The sequence below is a fragment of the Melanotaenia boesemani genome, chromosome 10, assembly GCF_017639745.1.
Source record: "Melanotaenia boesemani isolate fMelBoe1 chromosome 10, fMelBoe1.pri, whole genome shotgun sequence".
NCBI classification, from domain to species: domain Eukaryota; kingdom Metazoa; phylum Chordata; class Actinopteri; order Atheriniformes; family Melanotaeniidae; genus Melanotaenia; species Melanotaenia boesemani.
Genome location: NC_055691.1, coordinates 28,449,624 through 28,471,640, shown reverse-complemented (window position 1 = coordinate 28,471,640; position 22,017 = coordinate 28,449,624). Strand labels below are relative to the sequence as shown.

At 38.9% G+C, this 22,017-nt stretch overlaps 1 protein-coding gene across 3 annotated transcripts in view; it reads left to right on the top strand.

The window, feature by feature from the left end:
• The window catches only part of grm3 (glutamate receptor, metabotropic 3), a 49,940-nt gene that overhangs the window by 24,408 nt on the left and 3,515 nt on the right, over window positions 1-22,017 (top strand). For all 3 annotated transcript variants that reach the window (XM_041997194.1, XM_041997195.1, XM_041997196.1), the window contains exons 4-12: window positions 1,267-1,820; window positions 2,601-2,744; window positions 7,455-7,724; window positions 8,178-8,778; window positions 18,938-19,180; window positions 19,276-19,465; window positions 20,030-20,339; window positions 20,451-20,644; window positions 20,845-20,977. In XM_041997194.1, coding sequence (XP_041853128.1) covers window positions 1,485-1,820; window positions 2,601-2,744; window positions 7,455-7,724; window positions 8,178-8,778; window positions 18,938-19,180; window positions 19,276-19,465; window positions 20,030-20,339; window positions 20,451-20,644; window positions 20,845-20,977 — 2,421 coding nt within the window. In that variant the 5' untranslated portion in view covers window positions 1,267-1,484. The remainder of the gene's footprint in view (window positions 1-1,266; window positions 1,821-2,600; window positions 2,745-7,454; window positions 7,725-8,177; window positions 8,779-18,937; window positions 19,181-19,275; window positions 19,466-20,029; window positions 20,340-20,450; window positions 20,645-20,844; window positions 20,978-22,017) is intronic.

Below are 22,017 nucleotides of genomic sequence, written 5' to 3'. Positions count from 1 at the left end.
GTGCACTACCCCTTTAACTTATTAAGATTTAATGTCCTTTACTATAGTGGTCTTGTTGTCAGTGTTCTTTTCATTTTATTTATTTCTGGTGACTATTTCTCCCTTGACCACTCAAGTGTTCACTCTGCCATATTGCCTATAGCACAAATTCAAAACATAATCAATCTAGCACTAGTTGGAGAGATTTTTTTTTTTTTTTAATAATTGGCTTATTGCACACAGACTTTGATTGCAATGGTGGCATTAAAAGGTACCCTATTGTAATTGGGTATCATATTTAAACACACACTGTGAGTGTTAATGTCAGATTATTCAAAATATCCTTCCAATAATTCTTCTGATGATGTATAATTTTTTTAGAAAATGCAAATGCCCACAGTTTAACTCCCAAAATTATAATCCATAATCTTGCAAAAATCCTACATTTTATGGCACAAAACTCCTCATTTAGCTACAGTAGACATTACAAAACATACTGAGAAGCACTGTTAGTGACAAGTAAATTGTGAAATTGGTGGGATGCATCTTTAAAATTATACTTCATCATACTTCATATTGTTTCATATGATAAGCTGTCTCTGACAAAAGTGGAGGTGGAGAATGTTACTGATGAAACAGCCAAAACACAGTCCTAATTGAGTCATAAGCCATGATCAGTAGCATCAGTTGTTGTTGGCTTCATTGTTGTCAGATAGCATCTTTCATGGTAAAATCCATTCAGTCTTCACACTGTAATTATGCAGGGGAGAGAGGGAGCAATAAATCTGATAACACACGCACATACACACACATACTTAGGGGTATAAAATCATGGACAGGCAAAGAAATGTTGGGAGAGAAATCAGATTAGAGAAGCTTCTCTGATCTGTGGCATGAGAAGGCTGGGCTCATGTATCAACCAGCCATCTAAGCTGGCTTATCCTGATACAACCATGGGGAAAGTACACACATACACACATGTATACAATAAGAAAGTTTTCTGGATGATGTAAGGAGGGAGGAGGTTGTAAGAATAGTAGGGTACAGTCTCAAAACAATTCTATATCCCTTTTAGTCATGGCTTTGCTTTTGCTGCAAAGCAGAAATGACTTTGAGCTCTTGTTAACAATGTCCCCAAACTCCACTAAAGGTTTGCTTTGCAGTCTTTATGCTTTATAGTAACACTTTGTAAAGTATTTCAAAGTCCCATCTCAGAGCTTTGTGAGTTTTCCTATCATGTGGACAAAGTAATATTTACCCTCTCCTTGTCATCTTTCTCCCCTTTAGGACAACTGATGCCCAGATGGTCTGCCCTTCCTCGTGTGGTCCATTTCAGTTCTCCCTGACCATCACATGGGCAACAAACAGACATAAGAAACTACAACTACTGCTTGATTCCACCCCACCCCGCTCTGTACACCTCACTTATAGCCCCTCACCCCTGACCTCAGCCCTTCACTCTCCTCTGTCTCACTCTCTGCTGAGTCTCTCTTCACACTGAGACAATGTTAACTCTCCCTGAGCCCAACATGGTGTCCCACATCCCCATTTTAGTCTTAGTTATGATGTGTCAAGGCGCCTTGCTCTCAGACCCACCACAGTCTCGTCGAGAGATCCGCATCGAGGGTGACCTGGTACTCGGCGGCCTATTCCCAGTGCATGAGAAAGGAGCTGGAATGGAGGAATGTGGTCGTGTGAATGAAGACAGAGGGATCCAGAGGCTTGAGGCCATGTTGTTTGCCATAGATAGAATCAACATGGACAACACATTGCTGCCTGGGGTGTCCCTTGGGGTCCACATCCTTGACACCTGCTCCAGAGATACATATGCATTAGAGCAGGTGGGTGAGCATCTTTACTGTGAATAAACTCTCCATCTTTTCTAATTCTGGGTATTACTTAAACTTTTGGGTGAAAAAAGTGATATGGCTGACAATGTGTGTAGGGTGTAATACTAGATTAACAAAGCAGGGAGCTTTGTTATGGTACAGCTTGGTAATAACATGGTAATAAATAAATATAAAAATAAAACAAAAGTGAGAAATAATAGTAAAAAAAATTAGGAAAGCATCTTGACTGAAATGACAAAAGCCAATCCTCGATGAGAAAGTGAGACTTCAGCCATCTTTAATAAGGGAAATAGCACTTTGCCCTCTGGGATTGTCATGTTAATTTTTTTTTTTTTAAAAATATCTTGATTTTGAGCTTTTTAAGGTTAATGTGTCTGATGATTTTATACAATAAGCTTCTTGACCGAATATACAAAGTCAGGACTCTTGACATTTGATTTCTCTAAATGAGTTTCTGATTCATTATTTGTTTGTCTGCATAAAAGAAATATGTTATAATCTGCCTTGGTCTCAGAGGAGTTGCAACTTGTACCCTGAACTGAAAGCGTTCATAGCCCCGAGAGTACAACGATTAATGTTTATAGTCCCTTCAAAAAGGGGTTTTGCATTATGAAAAAGAATAAATCTCAATCTGCTTTTTTATGTGGCATATTTCTCATAAAGAATCTGATTCAATGGTGGGTAAAGAATTGATAGAAAATATAGACCATATGGTAGATAGTACGCTGCACTTCCTGTGTTATAAAATATCTCTGTGCATGTCTCTCCTAGGCTTTGGAGTTTGTGAGAGCCTCTCTCACCAAGGTAGATGACACAGAGTTCATCTGTCCAGATGGATCTCTTGCTCAACCCGGTGAAGACCCACTTGCCATTGCAGGAGTCATTGGAGGATCCTTTAGCAGTGTTTCTATACAGGTAATGACTGTATATAATGCACAGGAATACCAACAATGTTCACCATTATCATCATCTTTCTTGGTAGCTGCTTTTTCATCTTTCACTTAACCTTCCTCAAGTAAAATGAGCAAGTCTGCAAAGGCTGATTCCAGTGGCATGTTCCAGTTCCTGTATTTTTTCATTTATGTCGTGTAAGTATTCATATTTGTTAGTATCAAGTTCAGTGTGTTTCTCCATCTCTCCTAGCTCTTGTCACAGAGTCGGTTGATTTGCATAGTTTAACATAAAACCTCCTTCCCTCTTACTCCTCTGTGACTTCACAAAAGCCTCCTATCAGTTCTTAAATCCCTAATCTTTGCAACTGTCTCTGTGTCTTCTCAACCACTTTTCTTCTCTTTTTACTGTTTAATGCATTTCTTTTTTTCTTGAACTTAAAAATCTTTCCTTTCTTCTATCTAATCACCTCTCCCTTCCCTTTTCTTACCATCTTTATGTGCATCCAGAAGCACTCCCTCCAGCTATTTGGGGAGAGCTCATTGCATATTGACCTCAGCACCCCTTCTTCTTCTCCTTCCTTGTGCAGCCATTGTTAACATATCGGCTTGGCTACTTGTATTTCATCACATCTGAGTTTCCTTGTTTTCTTGTTGCTTATTTTTGTAGACATTGTTGGGTTTTGTTACCCTTCGACCTGTCTTTTTCTGAGTGCAGAGCTGTTTATGAGACCCTTACTTCGCCCTGCTTTCTGTTCTCCTGCCAGTGAAGCTAATCCAGCTACTCCATCATGCCTCTCTACTTGGCCAGTCTGTCTGTTGCTTTTAAATGAAGTAACAGGGAACTATTTTATGTTTAACCATGCACTCTGATGCCTTGGAGGCATTTGCTTAGTAGGCATCGTTCCTCCATCTCATTCATTTGTGTGTATGTATCCCGCTTTTGAGTGTGTGTGTGTGTGTGTGTATGTTTGAGCATTGCTCTAATATTACTCATGTTGTGGGTACCTTAATCTGTTTCCACAGTCACATCAAGGGGATGTGTCTTGCTTATGGTAAATATAAATAAGTCTCAATAATAGAAAACAATCAGTTTTTTTGGATAACATGTTTTAAAGTTAGGAAAATGTTATGTTTAAGCTTGGGTTAAACAAGTGCTAGTCAGTGCAATGTCTTCAGAAGTTATGTGTCTGTGTGAATGTGTATGCATGTGACTTGCATTTCAAACAGAAAACAGACAGCACCTCTTTACTGCACCATTTTTTATTTCAAATTCAGTTCTCTCACAATCAGACCATTCCTATAGTAAACATCCCCCTACCCCCATCCCCCAGGGGAAGGGAGATGCTTTCACTAACAAAGTAAACTCTTTTTACTCCTTTAGTGTCCCTGCAGACAAGCTTCTTAGTGTAGGCAGGTGTGGCCATCCAGCGACAGGTCATGAAGCAATGCTGCTCTATTTTTCAGAGTGACCTTCAGTGACATTTAAGTCAACTTCCACCCTGAAGAACTGTAGGCAGACATAGGTGTGATTGTGTGTGTGTCTGTGTGTGTGTCAACCTGTGTATTTTCTAATCTTCTGAGTTATTAGTCTAATGAGATTCTGACATGTTGTCAAAACAGCTCATCAACTGAAGTATGAATGAAATATAGAAAAAACCCAGAGTGTGATGCATTCTGGAGGGATTAAACTAAAGCAAGAACAGAATTTTTGTGTAGTTTATTTGTGTGTGCAAGTCTGAGTGTGTATGTTTACAAGTCTTGGAGAGGATAAGCATGTCTTGGAGTTATATTTCCATTGTTTGTGCAACATCTGTGACTAAAGTTGTAAAAAAAGAGAACAGGACCAAATCCCAATCAAGAGGAAAGGAGAATATAACATAAACACTATAAAACAATAGATGACTCCCATCAATGTTTTTATTACTATTTTTATAATATTATATATATATATATATATATATATATATATATATATATATATATATATATATATATATATATATATATATATATATATATATATTATTTTATATTATTATTATATATAAAATATAAATTTAATGTGTTTCTTCATTTGTATGGTGCTGCAGGCAATATCCATAAGCAAAAAACATATTTTTACATCAGGTTTTCTGTTACTTTGTGGGGTTTATTTCCATGTTTTTGAGATCTCTGTAATATATACCATCCTGTTACAGAGAGTAAAAATATCTTACAAAACAACACTAACAGCAACTTTAAATAGCTGAGGCTGAGCAGCTGTACACAAGTTTAACCATTTAAGCCTAAGGCTGTTTGTTGAAGCTTCCACCCAAAAAAAAACATCCACAAATTCAGTCAGTAAAATCTTCACTACTGCAATGACAAACTCAACAACCTTGGGCACTGGATAAGAGAAATTTAAGATTTTAAAATACAACCTGTTCAAAAGAGTCTTCTTATCCTTACTACCAGGTCAGAGAGAAATTTAATAAACCTAATTTAAAAATTTACATTTTCACTTCTCTTCTGATGCTTTTCTGTATTTTAATGTTATTTTAGTTTTAATTTTGTTTATTTTTTTTTGTCAATTCTATAACATATTCTAAAATTATAGATATATATATATATATATATATATATATATATATATATATATACATATATATACATATATATATATACATATATATATATATATAGTCTTGTAATTTGTGATGTAAGGGATGTCTCACTAATGTCCAATAAAGTGGCTGATTTACAAATATACCCTCCTCACCCATGTATATACTAGAAAATAGCCTAAAATAGTTGTCTATTGTAGTGGACACTATGCTTTAAAGGGTTAAAGTCTGTAACAAGGTGCAGACCAAGGTTAATATCTGATCTGCAGGTTTTGTATAAGAATTATTCAAGCACACTGAAGACCTTTTTTTATATTACATAAATAAGTCCCATCACTTGTTACCAGCACTATCTGCGTCTTCATTCTCTGGTTTCTAGATATGTGCATGTTACACTGACACATTTACAGTTAAAGATCCAGTGTATACTATAGAAATAATGTATTTACAAAATTTCAATGTAATGATCACATTGGTCATATCGCAATTCAAAACTTTGGTCTCATTGTGTCTTTAGAGACCACTAAATGTAGCTTTTCCTTTCAATTCTGATAATATCGAGTTGTGACTACCTGTCAGACCAAGGATGCCCCAATCCAATTTCCTGAATTAGACTGTGTTTTCAATTAAAGTTCTTTGTGATTGATCGATGTAGGGTTACTGACTACACCTCAGCTCGGATCTCTGTTTTACACCAGCTCTGATAGTAGAATTCAATTTAAGTTAATTAGCCATTATCATATCACTACACGCATGTCTTACAAAGTTGTGTCAGTGCTGGGTATTAATAAACCATTTATAATATACACACAGCTTATTTTTTTATTATTATTATTCCATGCATATAACAACTGCAACTCACCATAGGCTATCATTGCATCACTGAGAGACCCATCAAAGGATAACAGGAGACAGTAATGCAGTGGTGTGTTTCAGTGAAGTATGCTGCATTCATTGTTAGGGCACACAATGCTGCATTCTTGGTTTTTATGATGGGGAAAAAACAAGAAATCTCTGCTGCACTGTATAGAAGTGCAAAGAGAAGAGCATAACTTTTTTCCGTATGTTTGTGAAAAAAAAACTTACTGAACAGCATGAACTAATGTTTTCATTACTGCATTGCAGAGCAACTGATGTATCAAACATATACACAGCACTGACTTTATAACTTAAGAGTATCATAGTTTGCAAGTGTGTGCTACAGGAAAAACATGTTTCAGACTGATACTTGACAGCAGTAAATGCTAAATCTCAATGTACTGTTTGAGTTGACTGTGGTTTCACACCTGTAATTTGGTTCTCGTGAAGCTGAAAAGTCTGAAAATCCAAACCAACTGAATTAAGTGTGAAAGTCCCTTTAATCTTTCCCCATTTGATCACATTAAAATTAAGTTCACTGAGGTAAAGTTTAAAGATTTTGTGGCATAATTGGATTAAATTTTGGATTATTTTGTGGGGTTTATTTCCATTTTTTAGGGATCGAGATGGGACATTGAGTATTTGATATAAGATGCATTACTGAGATACCTATAAAGGTTAATTCTAATGTAGCTCATTCACATTTTCCTGACACAAAAAGGTTTTCATCTGCTCAAAAAGTGTGTTTGGTGACATTTCATCCGAGTGTCTTCCAGTTTCCTCTTCTCTTTGAACACCACTTTCAACTAACTTGTTAAATTAATTGAACATTTACGGGCTCTGTTGCTGCCACCTCACAAAACATCTGCGCTGTAAATACTACAAGAGGCTGCTTGACTCCATTCAGTCTGGAATTTAATGCACTGCACTGCCAGAACTGCTGATACCCTTTGCTTTCAAACAGATAATTGATATCGCAGCTGTAGACAAGCACATTCCATGTCACTTCAAAAAAAGTAATCTCAAGTTAATGAAATGTATTCCGATATGAAATAAACACATTCACTTTGATTCACACTGCTGTATCAAATTACATTGTTCACATAGTCATTTCAAATTAAAAAAATTCATCATATAAAAAATGTTAATCACTGTTTTTACGTTTTGTTTAAAATTTAGTATCAATTAATACAACAAAACATAAGCACATAAAAGAAACACCTCATGCATATTTCACCTGACTTATGTCTGCTTTACTTTCTCTCTCCCAGGTTGCCAATCTTCTCAGACTCTTTCAGATCCCTCAGATAAGCTATGCTTCGACAAGTGCCAAGCTCAGCGATAAGACACGCTACGATTACTTTGCCCGCACTGTACCCCCTGACTTCTACCAGGCCAAAGCCATGGCTGAGATCCTTCGGTTCTTTAACTGGACATACGTGTCCACTGTGGCATCTGAGGGTGACTATGGTGAAACTGGTATAGAGGCATTTGAACAAGAGGCACGCATGAGGAACATCTGTATTGCCACTTCAGAGAAGGTAAGGACTTCAACAGAATTCAGTAAAACCTGCATTCTCTTTTCTAGTTCTTCATAAAGAATTTTTTAAAGAAAAATTAACACAAAACTTTAATCTTGAGTGTCACCCTGATTAATTGTCTAAATCTTCACCAGTTACAATGAAAAAGACAGCAAATTTGTGAGCTCATAAAAGTTTGTATTTAAAGACTTATCTTGTCTTAAACCAAAATGGGGTTTAATATTACAGTAGTGTTATCAGTTATGAGGCAGAAAATGAAAGCTTATCTCCAAAGAACTCATTCTGTGCCCTTTCACGGTCACATTTTTCATCTCATTTGCTATAGAGGTGCATATTGGTGTGAAACTGATTACATATTTTGCTTGTTTCCTCCGTGAAAAGAAAATGACAGAGAATTATAAGTATTTCATATCTGAGTGTATTACTGAGCCCACACGTCCTCTTTTTGCTCAGGTGGGGCGTTCCAATGCTAAGAAGTCCTATGAAGCTGTAATCCGCCAGCTCCTCCAGAAGCCGAATGCCCGTGTGGCTGTTCTTTTCCTGCGTAGTGATGATGCCAGGGAGCTGCTGGCAGCTGCTGCCAGGCTTAACACTTCCTTCATATGGGTGGCCAGTGATGGCTGGGGTGCACAGGAAAGCATTGTCAAGGGAAATGAGGTCACTGCTGAAGGAGCTATCACACTTGAACTGGCAGCCAACCCCATACCAGAATTTAACAGCTACTTCCTAAGTCTAAACCCTGTCAAAAACCATCGGAATCCCTGGTACAAGGACTTCTGGGAGCAGCGGTTCCAGTGCTCTTTAGGAGCAGGTGGTTTGGGATTGGGAGAAACGCCTCTCCCACCATGTGACACAAACTTGTCAATGGACAAAAGTCCCTTTGAGCCAGAGTCCAAGATCATGTTTGTGGTGAATGCAGTGTATGCCATGGCTCATGCCCTCCATAATATGCAACGGAGCCTGTGCTTCAACACCACCGAGCTGTGCCACAGCATGAAGCCCTTGGACGGGCGCAGACTCTACAGGGATTACATCCTTAATGTCAGTTTCACAGGTAAGAGAGCAAGAGCATGGTGAAGACAGTGTCAAGTCCAAGATAAGGTGCTGAAAGTGGATGAACAGTAAAAAGAAGTGGATGTTGGAAATGAAGGGGAACAGATAATAAGAAATGGATAGAAATGTGAATGTTGTGCCTACTTAACAGTCCTCTAATGAACACATGACTGTTGTCCTTCTTGTAAGCCACAGAACTTAAAAAGTACTGAAACAAATCCACTTAATTGCTATGTATTGTCAGAGCCAGCTTGCCATTGACACCTATTACCCATGCGTAATTGATGCAACACTACAAAGTTGCTTTGAGGAATGAGAGCTGCAGTTAATCCGTCAGCCATATTCTTCTCTCTTGCACTAATGAGATTGTGTGTGTTATAATAGCTCCTATAGTAGGCTGACTGTCTGTCTGTCAGTCTCTGAAGAGTTAGGAGAGAGGAGACGGAGGATTGGCTTGACTGACACATTGCGTACAAAGGAAGTGTTATAAATAAACTGCTGTGTCTCAGGGACTGACACAGGTTTAGAGGTGCTTATTCCTCCACCAACCGTGACCAAAAGCAGACATCAAAACAGCCAAACAACATTAACACAGCAGCTTTGCCATGGGACACTGGGGAGAGGAAACAGGAGGGATGGAGGACACGAGTATGTCATCATTCGTGGAGGGAGGAGGGAGGAGGCTTAGAGGAAAACACTGACAGGGAGATTAAAATGAGAGGAGAGAGTCTAGGGTAAGGTGAAAAGGAGTAAGACAGAGAAAGGTATAGGAAGTGAAGGAGAAAAGGGGGGGAAGATCGAGTAAGCACTGAGGCAATTCCAGAGTGGGACAGCATGCGTCAGCAGAAAAAGAGAATTCTCTTTGAAATTTCCCATCTTCATTTCTGCTACGAATCAAAGGATTTGGCATTTCTGTGTGTTCTGTCTGCATTAGATAGATAGATAGATAGATAGATAGATAGATAGATAGATAGATAGATAGATAGATAGATAGATAGATAGATAGATAGATAGATAGATAGATAGATAGATAGATAGATAGATAGATAGATGAGGTACTTTCATACAAGTTTAAGATGCAGTACTTAACTTTTGCCATTTTCTCAGAGACACGCCCCCTGTCGATGCTAATTTGGCAACCATCTTGCATCCTACCTGTACTGTGAGCTTTCTCCAAACAGTAAAAATCAGTCTCATGTTGACCCTTGTCCTATCTCTTGTTCTGTCTCTGGCTCTCTTTTGGGATTTATGGCTCTTTAAAGGGAGCCAGATCTTGAGGAGCCGTTCCTTTCAAAGAGCCATTGAAAAGACTGGCTCGTTCTTACAATATCCTACAAAATTTCATAATATATAAGAATGACAAACAATCAAAATATGTACCTATATAAAATACTATACAAGATTTTAAAAATTATAGGAAAAATATATATAAAAAAGAATAAATCTGAGAAGTTAGTGCAAATTCTAGTAAATGTTTTGGATAGAACTCGCAGTATTTGTTTCCAAACAATATTCTATGGCCCATGCTTCACATGAATGGAGCATGTTGGACATCAGACTTCTATGATGAAGGCAGTGTGGAAAATTTGTATATAAAAAGAATGGATCACAAATGAATGGCTCACAGCTGTGACTCGGTTCCCACCGATAATGTCTTCCAATGTTTCTTTGCTGAATCAGCCACAGTGCATGTTTGAAACAGCCGGATTGTTTACATCTGCTTGCTAGCCTGTGATACGTGCACAAAGCTGCAACATCAAACAGTGTCCGAGATGGAAAACAAGTCAATTATACGGAGTTTTAAGAACAAAAAGTTACTGAGTGGGTCTTCAAAGTCCTACAAAAATGTTACTAAAAATTCTTTACACCCAAATGTGTTTTTCTGATGGTTATGTTTCAGTGTCTTACCTTTACTAAACTGACTGGAATCTGTGAAATCACAGAAGGGGTGTAAAGAAGTTAACTCTAGTGTTGATAGGAGCCCTTCTGCCACATCTGGTAGTTGCAGTTTTTGATTAAGTTTGGGTTTGGTATATGCCCAAGCATAAAAGCTGAAATTTTTCACATTATCTGAATCTGAACACTATCTGAATCCCTGGTTGCAGGCTGCAGGCAGGCAGGGAAGACAACTGTCAGTAGAAATGTGTAATCAGGAAAAAGCACTTCAAGTATTCAAAGTATCTCTGCTTAATGCAGAAAAATGTCTATTTTTCTATTGTGACTATCATTTTAGTGGTGTGCTGTATCAGATTGCGCTGTAAAAATTAACACATTATTAAATAATCGTTATCAAAACATTTGGTGAATAATTCTGATTCAGAATTCATTTTAGCTGATTCTGGAAATAGACCACTGAAAGTTTTTCCAGTTCACAATACAAATTAGGATGGCTCTTTACTTTTTAAATTAGTTATTTTACTTTCACAGAGTACACAGAATTAGATATAAAACAAGCAAGCTGAAACTAATAACAATAAAAATAATAATAATAATAACAAGAGTGTGACAGTGGATACAAAAGTAACCAAAATTGCCACCGCCAGCAGCTATTGTCTCATTTTGAACCAGACACAACATTAGTATCGATCTCCCATGCAGGAGACCGGAGTTCGAATCCCACCGGGGACGAACATTAACACCTTCCAGATGGGTATTTAGGCAAGATCCTTAAACCTACCGCCTAACTACCTTCAGATGTAAGTTGCATTGGAGAGAAAGGTCCATTAAATGACTGTAGAATAGAATATAATAGAATACTTGATTATCTAGGGTATAGCAATATTTCCAGCAACACCTCTTTAACTCTGCCTTGAAGTGGGAGACAGCTTTATAACTTTGTATCATTTGGCTCCCCTTACAAAACAATGAACACATTGAACAACATTTACTTAACAGTTATGGTAAAACACTGATCCATTTGCTAATTATTAGGTAATCTAATCACCACAGCTCACAATCTCATTACCCACAATGCTACTTTCTTCAAGGGTAAAGGTTTAGCTGGTAGAGTAATAGTACATTTGTTTAGAGTACTTTTGCGTTTAAAATTCTCTCATATGAAAATCTTTTCAACAAATTACAGAACTGAGTAAATTTTGCAATTAGATTTTGGTTAACAAATTACTTACGAGTAATCAATTAATCCTATTCCTAAATTTACAACTGGACAATGCATCAACTGATTAATCAGTTTATCAGCTGATAATTTTAGATGCAATTTTAGATGTGTTTGTATAGACAGGGTAGATTAATTACACTGCCTGGCCAAAATTCAAAAGAAAAAGTTTTGGCCCAGAATTTAATTAAGCAAATAAGTATGAGCCTCCTACTGGATAATTACTTTGTGGGTGATTATCTTTCAGCTGACAAAAAAGTTATTCAACCCCAACTGATGCAATGAGTAGCTTCTCATTTCATAAACAACCAAGTGGAAAGACGCATCCCATGGGCATGGAAAAGATGGTAGTCTGTTTCAGATGGGTCAAATGAATGGCATGCAGGAGATAACAGAAACTACTAAAATTGAATTAAGAACTGTCCAACACATCGTCGTTAAGGAAGAATTGTGGTCAGAAAAACATCTTGAGGGATGGTCATTGGTGATTGGTGATCATTCAAAAGTTTGGTGAGATCTAATCGAAGAAAAACAACAGTAGAGCTCAGGATAATGTTTAATAGTGAAAGTAAGAGGACTTCCACATGCACAATGCGACGGAAACTCATTGGGTTGGCACTGAATAGCTGTGTAGCCATAAGAAAAGCTCTCATTAGTGAGGCTAACTGGAGAAAAAGGCTTCATTTTGCTAGGGAAAATAAAGATTGAACTCAGATTGAACTACCCTGTTCCAGAGTGATGGGAGCATCAAGGTAAGAAGAGAGGCAGATAAAATGATGCAGCCATCATGCCTAGTATCGACTGTACAAGCCTGTGGGGGCAGTCTATGATCTGGGGTAACTGCAGATGGTCAGGTCGGGGTTCAGCTACATTATGTAGTCAAAGAATGAGGTCAGTCGACTACCTGAAAATACTGAATGAGCAGGTTTTTCCATCAATGGATTTTTTTCTTCCCTGATGGTCATAGTCCAAGATGACAATGTGGCTGCAACACACACTTTTTCACTCTTCTATTTGTCAAAGCCTGGATGTCATTAACAACAGCTCTGTGTAAAAAGTTGTTCAGGGAGCACGAAACATAATTTTCACACATGGCCTGGCCACCACAGAGTCCAGGCTTGAACCCTACTGAGAATCTTTGAGATGTGCTAGAAAAGGTTTTACGCAGTGGTCGAACACTCCCATCATCAGTACAAGATCTTAGTGAAAAATTAATTCAACAGTGGATGTAAATAAATCTTATGATATTGCAGAAGCTTATTGAAACACTCCCACAGAGAATGCTGCCATAATCAAAGCTAAAGGCAGTCCAACAACATATTAAAATATATGTCTTTTTTGGGAGGTGACTTCATGTAAAAATACTTGAATTAGGAAACTACTAGAGAATGGTTTCTAGAAAAATTTTGCGAAGTAAAAAGTATTATTTCCCTCTTAAATGTATAGTACATAGTGTAGTGAAAGTCAAGTGCAGAAACCAAAGTAAATGTATGCAGTTACAGTCAGCAATCGGACTAGGCACAGCTGATGCCACTTGTTCATAGGATGGAATAGATATGCATATCTACACGCAAAAAGTTTAGAAATGGAGTAAGATTTCAAAAAGACGGAGCTCCTGACTTATCTATGGCTTATTATCTTTCTCCTTTTACATTTCCATACCACTAGCCCTTACTTCTTTTCACTGCCGATATCCATGAATTACATGTACTCATTCTGAGAATCTGCGTTGATATGAGCTCGATGACAATATACCAATACTGAATACTATTAGCAGCATTTCTTTTCAGTTGTTGGTAAGGTCTGAATGACTCATTCTCGCTGCTGTACATATATATCGCTCTAGCTACAGTATGTGAGGAGGAAGCTGAGGTGAGTTGGGGTTGAATGTTGGGTATAAATACTGCAGCATCACCATCCGCAGTGCTCTCAGTCTGAACTGGAAAACCAACACTCTTCAGCATGCCGTCTCTCTCCTATCTCCTCTTTTACACACATGCATGCTCATTTCAGTTTGTGTTCCACATCAAAGTTTAACTTCTCTTCATGACTCCAGATACACAGATATACTTACCACTCTCATTGACTTTACATTTACCATGCAGCCGAGTCTGTCTTTAGCTGTGATTAGGCTGTTTTGTTGTGTTTTTCTGACAACGTACGTGATGCACTGAGGCACTTTGTTGTGTGGTTTGGAGAATTTTTCATATGCAGCTCTCTTCATCTAGTCTCATCTCGCTAGTTGCTATGGTAATGAAGCCGACACTGTTGCCAATTGTTGAGGTGATCTGGTAGATCATGGGAACTGCTCCATACCAACTAGTAACAGACACAGGGGCATATTTGTGCATTTTGATGAGCCCTTGCCACAAACTTCAAACACAAAACACAGACATACATACACAAGAGAGGCACAGACAAAATTGTGCAAAACAGTTAGCTTTTTTACAAAGAGGCAGTTTGAAATGCTTGCTTTCCTACCAGCATGAAATTGCAGACACCCCCAACCCACACACTTCTCAGAGCCATCATTCAACTCCTACCCACCCACCTCCCCAATCTGCAGCAAACAGATCAGTATATACACACATGCATGCAGTCTTCTGTTCAAATAGTGGTGATAGATGTAATATTCCCCCTTCTCTGCGCTTGTGTGTGTGTGTGTGTGTGTGTGTGTGTGTGTGTGTGTGTGTGTGTGTGTGTGTGTGTGTGTGTGTGTGTGTGTGTGTGTGTGTGTGTGTGTTATGTCTGTGTTAGCAGAGGCGGTGTGCCTTCAGGGCCATATTGAGCACAGAGCTTACTGCAACGTTCAGATGCTAGAAAACAACCTTCACTCATTCTCTGCCTTGTTTTCATTTCCCTCTCTTCCTCTGTCTCCCATTGCTGTCTCTCTGTTTTTCTGTCACTCTTTCTCATTCTTCTCATCCCTCCTTTCTTTTTTCCCTCTCTCTTTCTCTTTCCTCTTTCTCACCCAGAAAGTGTGCTACTCCCTCTACATTCAAAAACAGCACATCCCACTCTGATTTCACAAGGTTGCTCTCCTGCCTCCATTGTCTCTCTGCACTGGTCTGTTCCTCCACTCCTTCACTTTTCTCACCCTTTAATCCATCCTTCACCTATTCTCTACTTATTCCTACCTCCAAAGGCTTGCCTTCATCTACCAGTATCTGTACTGGCATGACATTAGTTCCTTGAATTTCCCATGTGCTATCTCCTTTCTTTTCCACTTGTATTCTTTTGCCTCTCCTCCCTTGTCACTTCCCACCTTTCTTTACCCTTATCTTGTCTCTCGGCTCATCCTCCATCCCAGCACCTCCTGTTTTTGGCCTGCCATGTCTGTCTTTTGTCCCCTCTATCTCACCACCTTCCTTTCAGTCAAGCTTCAGGTCTCTGCTGCTTCCCTCCTATACACTTCTCTCTATATTCCAGACTTACTTTTCTCCAGCCTATCTGTCCTCTGGTATTCCCCTGTGGCTTTTCACTGTTTGACCCAGGCAGCGACTCAGTCCCATGGGACTGAATCTGCAGGGGGAACAAATATAGTTAATGTGACCACTCTTATGTATGCATTTGTGACATATGAGTGCATCCCCGTGTATCTGTCTGCACATGCCAAAGAATGTGTCAGTGGGTGTATTTAGGCACACACTCAAACAACAGTCTGCCTCTCTTTGTGAACCTTTTTACATCTCTCTTCATTTTAAATTTCTTATTTCTACTTATTCCTCCCAAACCCCTTTTTCCTGCTCTATGTCTCCCTACCTGTAATCCCCACAATCCCCCTTGGGCCTCACTTTAGCCTGACTCTGCTGAGGACATAATTAATTTCACATCTTCTGAATGAAAAACTTGTTTTTCAAGCTTCTAATTAAACTAGAATAATAAGGTGTTTCTCAAGTTGGTGGAAATGCTGAACTGTCTCAGAAATTAGGGATGTGGTTAGACCACAGATTATCTCACCTGCATTTGTTCATTTGTTTTATATCTTGCTTTGTTTACTAGAGCTTCTTTGGGCCAAGTGTTATGTACTTTATCAGTGCAACATAAATGGTCTGCAGAGAATGTCGCTATTAAGACATTGTCAACTTTTGGATGTCGACGACACTTCACAGACATAGCAAGTTACCCGAAGCAGTGAGTAGTGCTGAGAGCAAAGTCTGTTGTGGGTCTCAGCTGGACAGGACAGAGCTAGGACAAAGTAATGCATGATTGAGATGACACAGAATCATCTGTTTTTGATTGTGTTATTATGTGTGCTATGACACCCAAAAAAGACTGCAAGTTGCTCCTAGGAGGCATTTAGCAAAACCACTTTTCAAGTGATTGAATTGATTCAGTTCTTGATTTATGAAAGTTGCTTCACATATAAATATGTTGCAGGAAGGTGAGAATCCCCTGAATTTTATATTTACTAATCTCTTCTCTGTCACAGTTATTACATAATCAGTTATTACATAATTGCTTTGTTGTTAAATTAATTTCTACTTTTAAAATATGCAATATGTAACATAGGACTAAAAAAAATCACTGTTTTCAAGTTGTTTCTCAAATTTGGGCTGAGTACGCACAATATCATTGATGTCATTGGTATTGGTTGAGAAGGGTTATAAAATAAAATTCATTTATTCCTTTATTTTCTGTACCATGTAGTCCAGTTTAGGGTCATGGGGAAGCTGAAGCCTATCCCAGCAATTAACAGGTGAGAAGCAGGGTACACCCTGGATAAGTCGCCAGTCCATCGCAGGGCCAACACAGAGAGACAAACAATTATAGAGTGACCAATTAACCTAAAATGTTCGTCTTTGGATGATGGGAGGAAGCCGGAATACCCAAAAACTCCCCCCAGCCAATGAAAGAACAGAGAAATTTTTGCATAATCATGGCTTCAGAATGTTTTTTGCATCCAACATGACCATTATGCCACCAACTTTCTATACGCACAGTTTCTGGGTATCAATAAACAATGTAGCATTAAAGAAGAGGCATTCATTTTACATTTCTATTAGACTGGGATATCCCCTAAAACCTCCATGCAAGCATATTATTATGCACTATATTTTTCAAAGTTATTGCAAGACAGTGATTTAGGGTAAGAGTGTCAGCCATCAGTCAGACCTAGACCACTTGTCTCTGCTTTCTGCAGTCAGTTGAATCTTGGTGAGTTTCACAAGCGCTAACTTGCACTCTCAGACTCTTTCTCTATTAAGCCATTCCGTCATGTCAGCAAGGTTGCTTATGTTGGCTGTAAGGAAGAGTTACCACTGCTTGCAGTTTACTTGCACTCTCAATTGATCTATTTGAGGGAAGTCAAGGACAAAACAGTGTAGTTCGATTGGTCTGTTGCCTAACAGACTACTGTTATCTCTTTAGTCTGTATAACATCTAATTACCGCATTCAGCTAATTAGGCCTCAGCACACATCTACGGTCCTAGTAAAGCAGTTATGGTAATTAGCTCGTGGTAAACTCTGTGAGTGTGCATGGCTGTCGAAGAGGAAGATTGTCTGCCTTGCTTATTGCTCTGTCTTATTAACAGACTTTTTATCTGGCAACTTGCAATATAATGGATTCATATCTCTTCTTCGTCTAAAGATATTATCAGCACATTTTTATTGAAATAATTTTCATTTAGCTGTCACCTAAACATTTAGCCTCAAAATCCAAAGGAGGCTTGGCACTTAGAATTTCCTGTGACACACAGAGAGCGAGAAGGAAGATAGAGGGTTGTGCTGTCTCTGTGATTTATGGATTTCATAAACCTTAACCCCCTCTGCCACCATCTGACACGCCATTCTTCCCTGAACACACTGAGCTTTCACAACAATAGGACAGCTTTAGCCCTTGTCAGTGCTGCATGCGTGTGCATACACACATTGACACACACACAGAGAAACTAACAACAGGGTCAGAGCTTCAGTTCTGTCAGCATAGCCTCCCACAGCGCTCAGAGCAATACCTTAGCTATCATACAGTAAAGTAAAACCTAATTGAGCTCCCACACACATTTGTGTGCACATCCTTACAGGCATGCACTCTTTTCAGCCTGAAAGCTTAGTTGCAATCTGTGTTTTGATTCATTCTACTGATCTCAAGCTGTATGTATAGAGAATGAATTTGGTCCACAAATTCTTCTGTTAACTCAAGCGAACAGAGACACAAGTAAGGCAGCACTAGTATCATCAATGCTGCTGCACACTGAGGACCAGGAGTCTTGTTATATGCTGAGGAGTGATGCTTTATAAGCCTGGCATACCATGCACTATCCCAAGTCACATCATCATTTGACAGGCAGCAGTGTATAATACACATCTCTGTGTGTCAGCAGCACAGAGTCAATTGCTGTGCTGTAAGGACAGATGTGGCAGAGAAGGCGAGACATACACTTTGTCTGAGTCAAAAGGACCAAGTGTCAGCACTATCAGGTCTGATACTGCCTGCAGCACATCAAGAAGTTAGTTTTTGTTCAGTCTAAAGTCATTTTCTCCTTCTTTTTCATTTTAGCATTGCACCAGTTTAACAACTTCTTGTATTCCCTCATCCTCAGGGTAGATGGTAATCCTACCTTGTCATAACAACATGTATACAAACCAATTTGGCAGTTTCAGCAGTGTGCCTCCCCCAGACTCAGAGACTAATTCTGTCAATGTGTGGGTATTTATTACGTTGCCCAGGGATTCAATCCTATGCTTTTATGAGTTTATGGTTTTATAGGCAGTTTGTTCATGATGCATTTGGTAGTAATTTTATCCCTATGTGACCTTAGCAAAGGATGGGAAGCCAGTGACACACACATCACTAAGTATCCCAGGCATTTATAGCCTCTTTGCAAACTAGCTGGTCCTCAGTAATAAAACCTTTATTCTGATAGCCTTGACTCTAGGCTGAACTGACCATTACTTTGTGTATCTATCCCTACTGCCGCTTTAAAGAAAACATCAATGAAGCATCAGTAAGATGATTGCATATGATTGTTTTGCTTTGATCTCCTTTTCTATTGGCCTTAGCACATTATTTTCTCCCTTTTTATCTTTTCTCATTCCCTACAGCCCCTTTCTCTCCCCCAGGCAGTGAGACAGCAGTGAAGTTTGACTCCCAGGGGGATGGTATGGGCAGATACAACATCTTCAGCTACCAACGTGCTGGTGAACGTTACGGTTACGTGCCAGTAGGGGAGTGGGCAGAAAGTCTGACTCTGAACAGCGATCTGATTCACTGGCCCAGAGAGGTGGTGCCCACATCACAGTGTAGCGACCCCTGTGAACGCAATGAGATGAAGAAAATGCAGGCAGGTAGGAGAGTGAATTTTAGTATATCACAGCAACTTACCAAGTAGCACTGCCTTTCGAAAAAAACACCAGATTCTGCTCATATCCCTGTGTCCCAGGTGAGTACTGCTGCTGGATCTGTACAGCCTGTGAGGCTCATGAATACCTGGCCGATGAGTTCACCTGCTCACCCTGTGCTCCTGGTCAGTGGCCCACTGACGACCTGATGTCCTGTTATGATCTTCCTGAAGACTATATTATGTGGGAAGATGCTTGGGCCATTGGTCCAATAACCATTGCCTGTGTAGGGTAAGTATCAAAGGATTTCCCAATGTCAGGACTTACTCTTTTAAAACTTATGCAGACTAATAAAGGATAAATCGACCAGAATTAAAATATATATGTGCTCTGGGGAAAAGAAAAGTCTAACAAATGTAGCTATAATATCAGTAACAGGTCTAACCAGCCAAACCTAATCCTAATTATATATTTATGTACTTAAGTTAACCAGGAATTTCCCTTCCTAACTTTAATCAAGCATTATATATATATATATATATATATATATATACTAGCAATATATTGGACTTACTAAAGGCTGAAGCAGTGAAGGTAAAATGACAAAAAAGGAACAGGAGAGGAACAGTTTCCTACTGGATTCAAATAGCTATGTCAGCTTAAAATTACAGGAAATGTCCACAACAACAACATATCTCCATTTGTTAGTTCACACAGTATCCATACATAATGACAAGTATTTCTTTAAAGCTGATAAAAAGTTCATTATTCATTTTTTAAATCTAGCCTAACCATTTTTATTTTACAGAATAAATCTGATCTTGTGGAAAGGCACAACTTCTTTTTTGTTTGCAGGTTTGTGTGTACTGGCCTGGTGTTTTGGGTGTTTATCAGACACAACAACACACCACTGGTCAAAGCCTCAGGCAGAGAGTTGTGTTACATCCTCCTCTCAGGAGTCTTCATGTCCTACGCCATGACTTTCCTCTTTTTGGCCAAACCGTCTCCTGCTATTTGTGCCCTGCGTCGTCTCGGCTTGGGTACATCTTTTGCTGTATGCTACTCCGCCCTCCTCACCAAAACCAATAGAATTGCAAGGATTTTCAACGGTGTCAAAGACGGAGCGGGTGCAGTGAGGCCACGTTTCATTAGCCCATCCTCTCAGGTGAGATAGTGCAGCATTGTGTCTATGTATCAACATCAACCAGACGGATGGATGGACTGACAAACGGTAGATCTTGATGACTTTATGCTTCTTTCATCCCTTCTTTCTCAGGTATTCATCTGTCTGAGTTTAATCTCCGTCCAGTTAGTGATGGTTTCTGTGTGGCTGCTGCTGGAGGTTCCTGGAACACGACGCTTCACGTTGCCAGAGCGGCGAAAGACTGTCATTCTCAAATGTAATGTTCGGGACTCCAGCATGCTGCTGTCACTGGGCTATGATGTGCTCCTGGTGATCTTGTGTACTGTGTAAGTTTTTCTGACCTGATTTAATTATTGCACTTTAAATTTTGTAAGATAAAACAACAAAAATTATTCTTTTTATCCATGTTTTCCCCTTTTTTCTTTTAACGGTTCTTGTCTTCAATATCGTAGAAATGTTTTTTTTTATTGTTTTTTCCCCCCCAGAATGTGTCTGTCTAATCAGAAGTACAATTATCTTCCTCTAGGTATGCCTTCAAAACCAGGAAGTGCCCCGAAAACTTTAATGAGGCCAAGTTCATTGGATTCACTATGTACACCACATGTATAATTTGGCTGGCCTTTCTTCCCATCTTCTATGTCACATCTAGTGATTACAGGGTATGTTCTTCACCATACTGTACACACATGGTTGAAGTGACTGATCATGATCAAGTTTTAATATTCGGTATGGAGCTACAAATAATTTTTTCTTGTAAAAAATAAATAAATAATAGCCAATAATCTGCTGTCCAACACCCAATATAAACTGTAAATATGAAAGTATAACTGCTAGCGTATCCTGTTCTTTTAAAACTAAAATGAAAGATCTGGTGTACTTCCTAGTGAATCAGTATATTTAGAAGTTTGTGTCCTCTGTACATGATTGATAGCAGCAGGCAGGTGAGAAAACAATGACAACCCTGGTGCTGTGGCCACTTAAACAATTTTTAGTCCTACTGACAGTGGTCCAAATTCTGCTGTCCTGGGGTGACAAGGAAAAAAAAAACAGGCTCTGTTAAACTGCTGACACATGTCCAGATTTAACAGTAAAGGGGAGGGAGTGCTCATCTGAACCAGACAAATCTTAAGCTTACACATACACACCTTAAGCACACATCCACAAACACTGTTTCAAAGGATGGAAGAGAGGAGTGCTGATGCCAGTGCTGGCCATTTAATCCCCATAAAAAAGAGAGAAAAGAATGATTTTGTCTGTCTCTCTCTCTAGAATAAGCATTTATTTTGCTTAGTAATGTTTAAGATTAGTCTGTGCACATGCATAACATCACCAACGTGCACACCCACCCACCCACATAGGTATTTACATAAACAGAGGAGTTCTGTAAGGGTTCATTACTGATTAAAGTGCTCAGCTGTGCTGTTTTTTCTTATTCAGATTGCTGCAAATGTTAAAGCAATCTGAATGGGACAAAGTACATACACCTCTGCAGAACTGTAATCAAGAGACTGTACTTAGCATTGATTTATACAATAAATCACAGAGAATAAAGGTAAAGCTACCAATGAGAAATTGTTAAGACGTGTTAGATAATACAGAATTCCTCAGTTCAGATCAAATTCCACAGGATCAAATTTCTTCTCCCTTCCTAAGAGTGTAATTATCAAACCAATGATAATCATCTGGGTTTAACAATAGT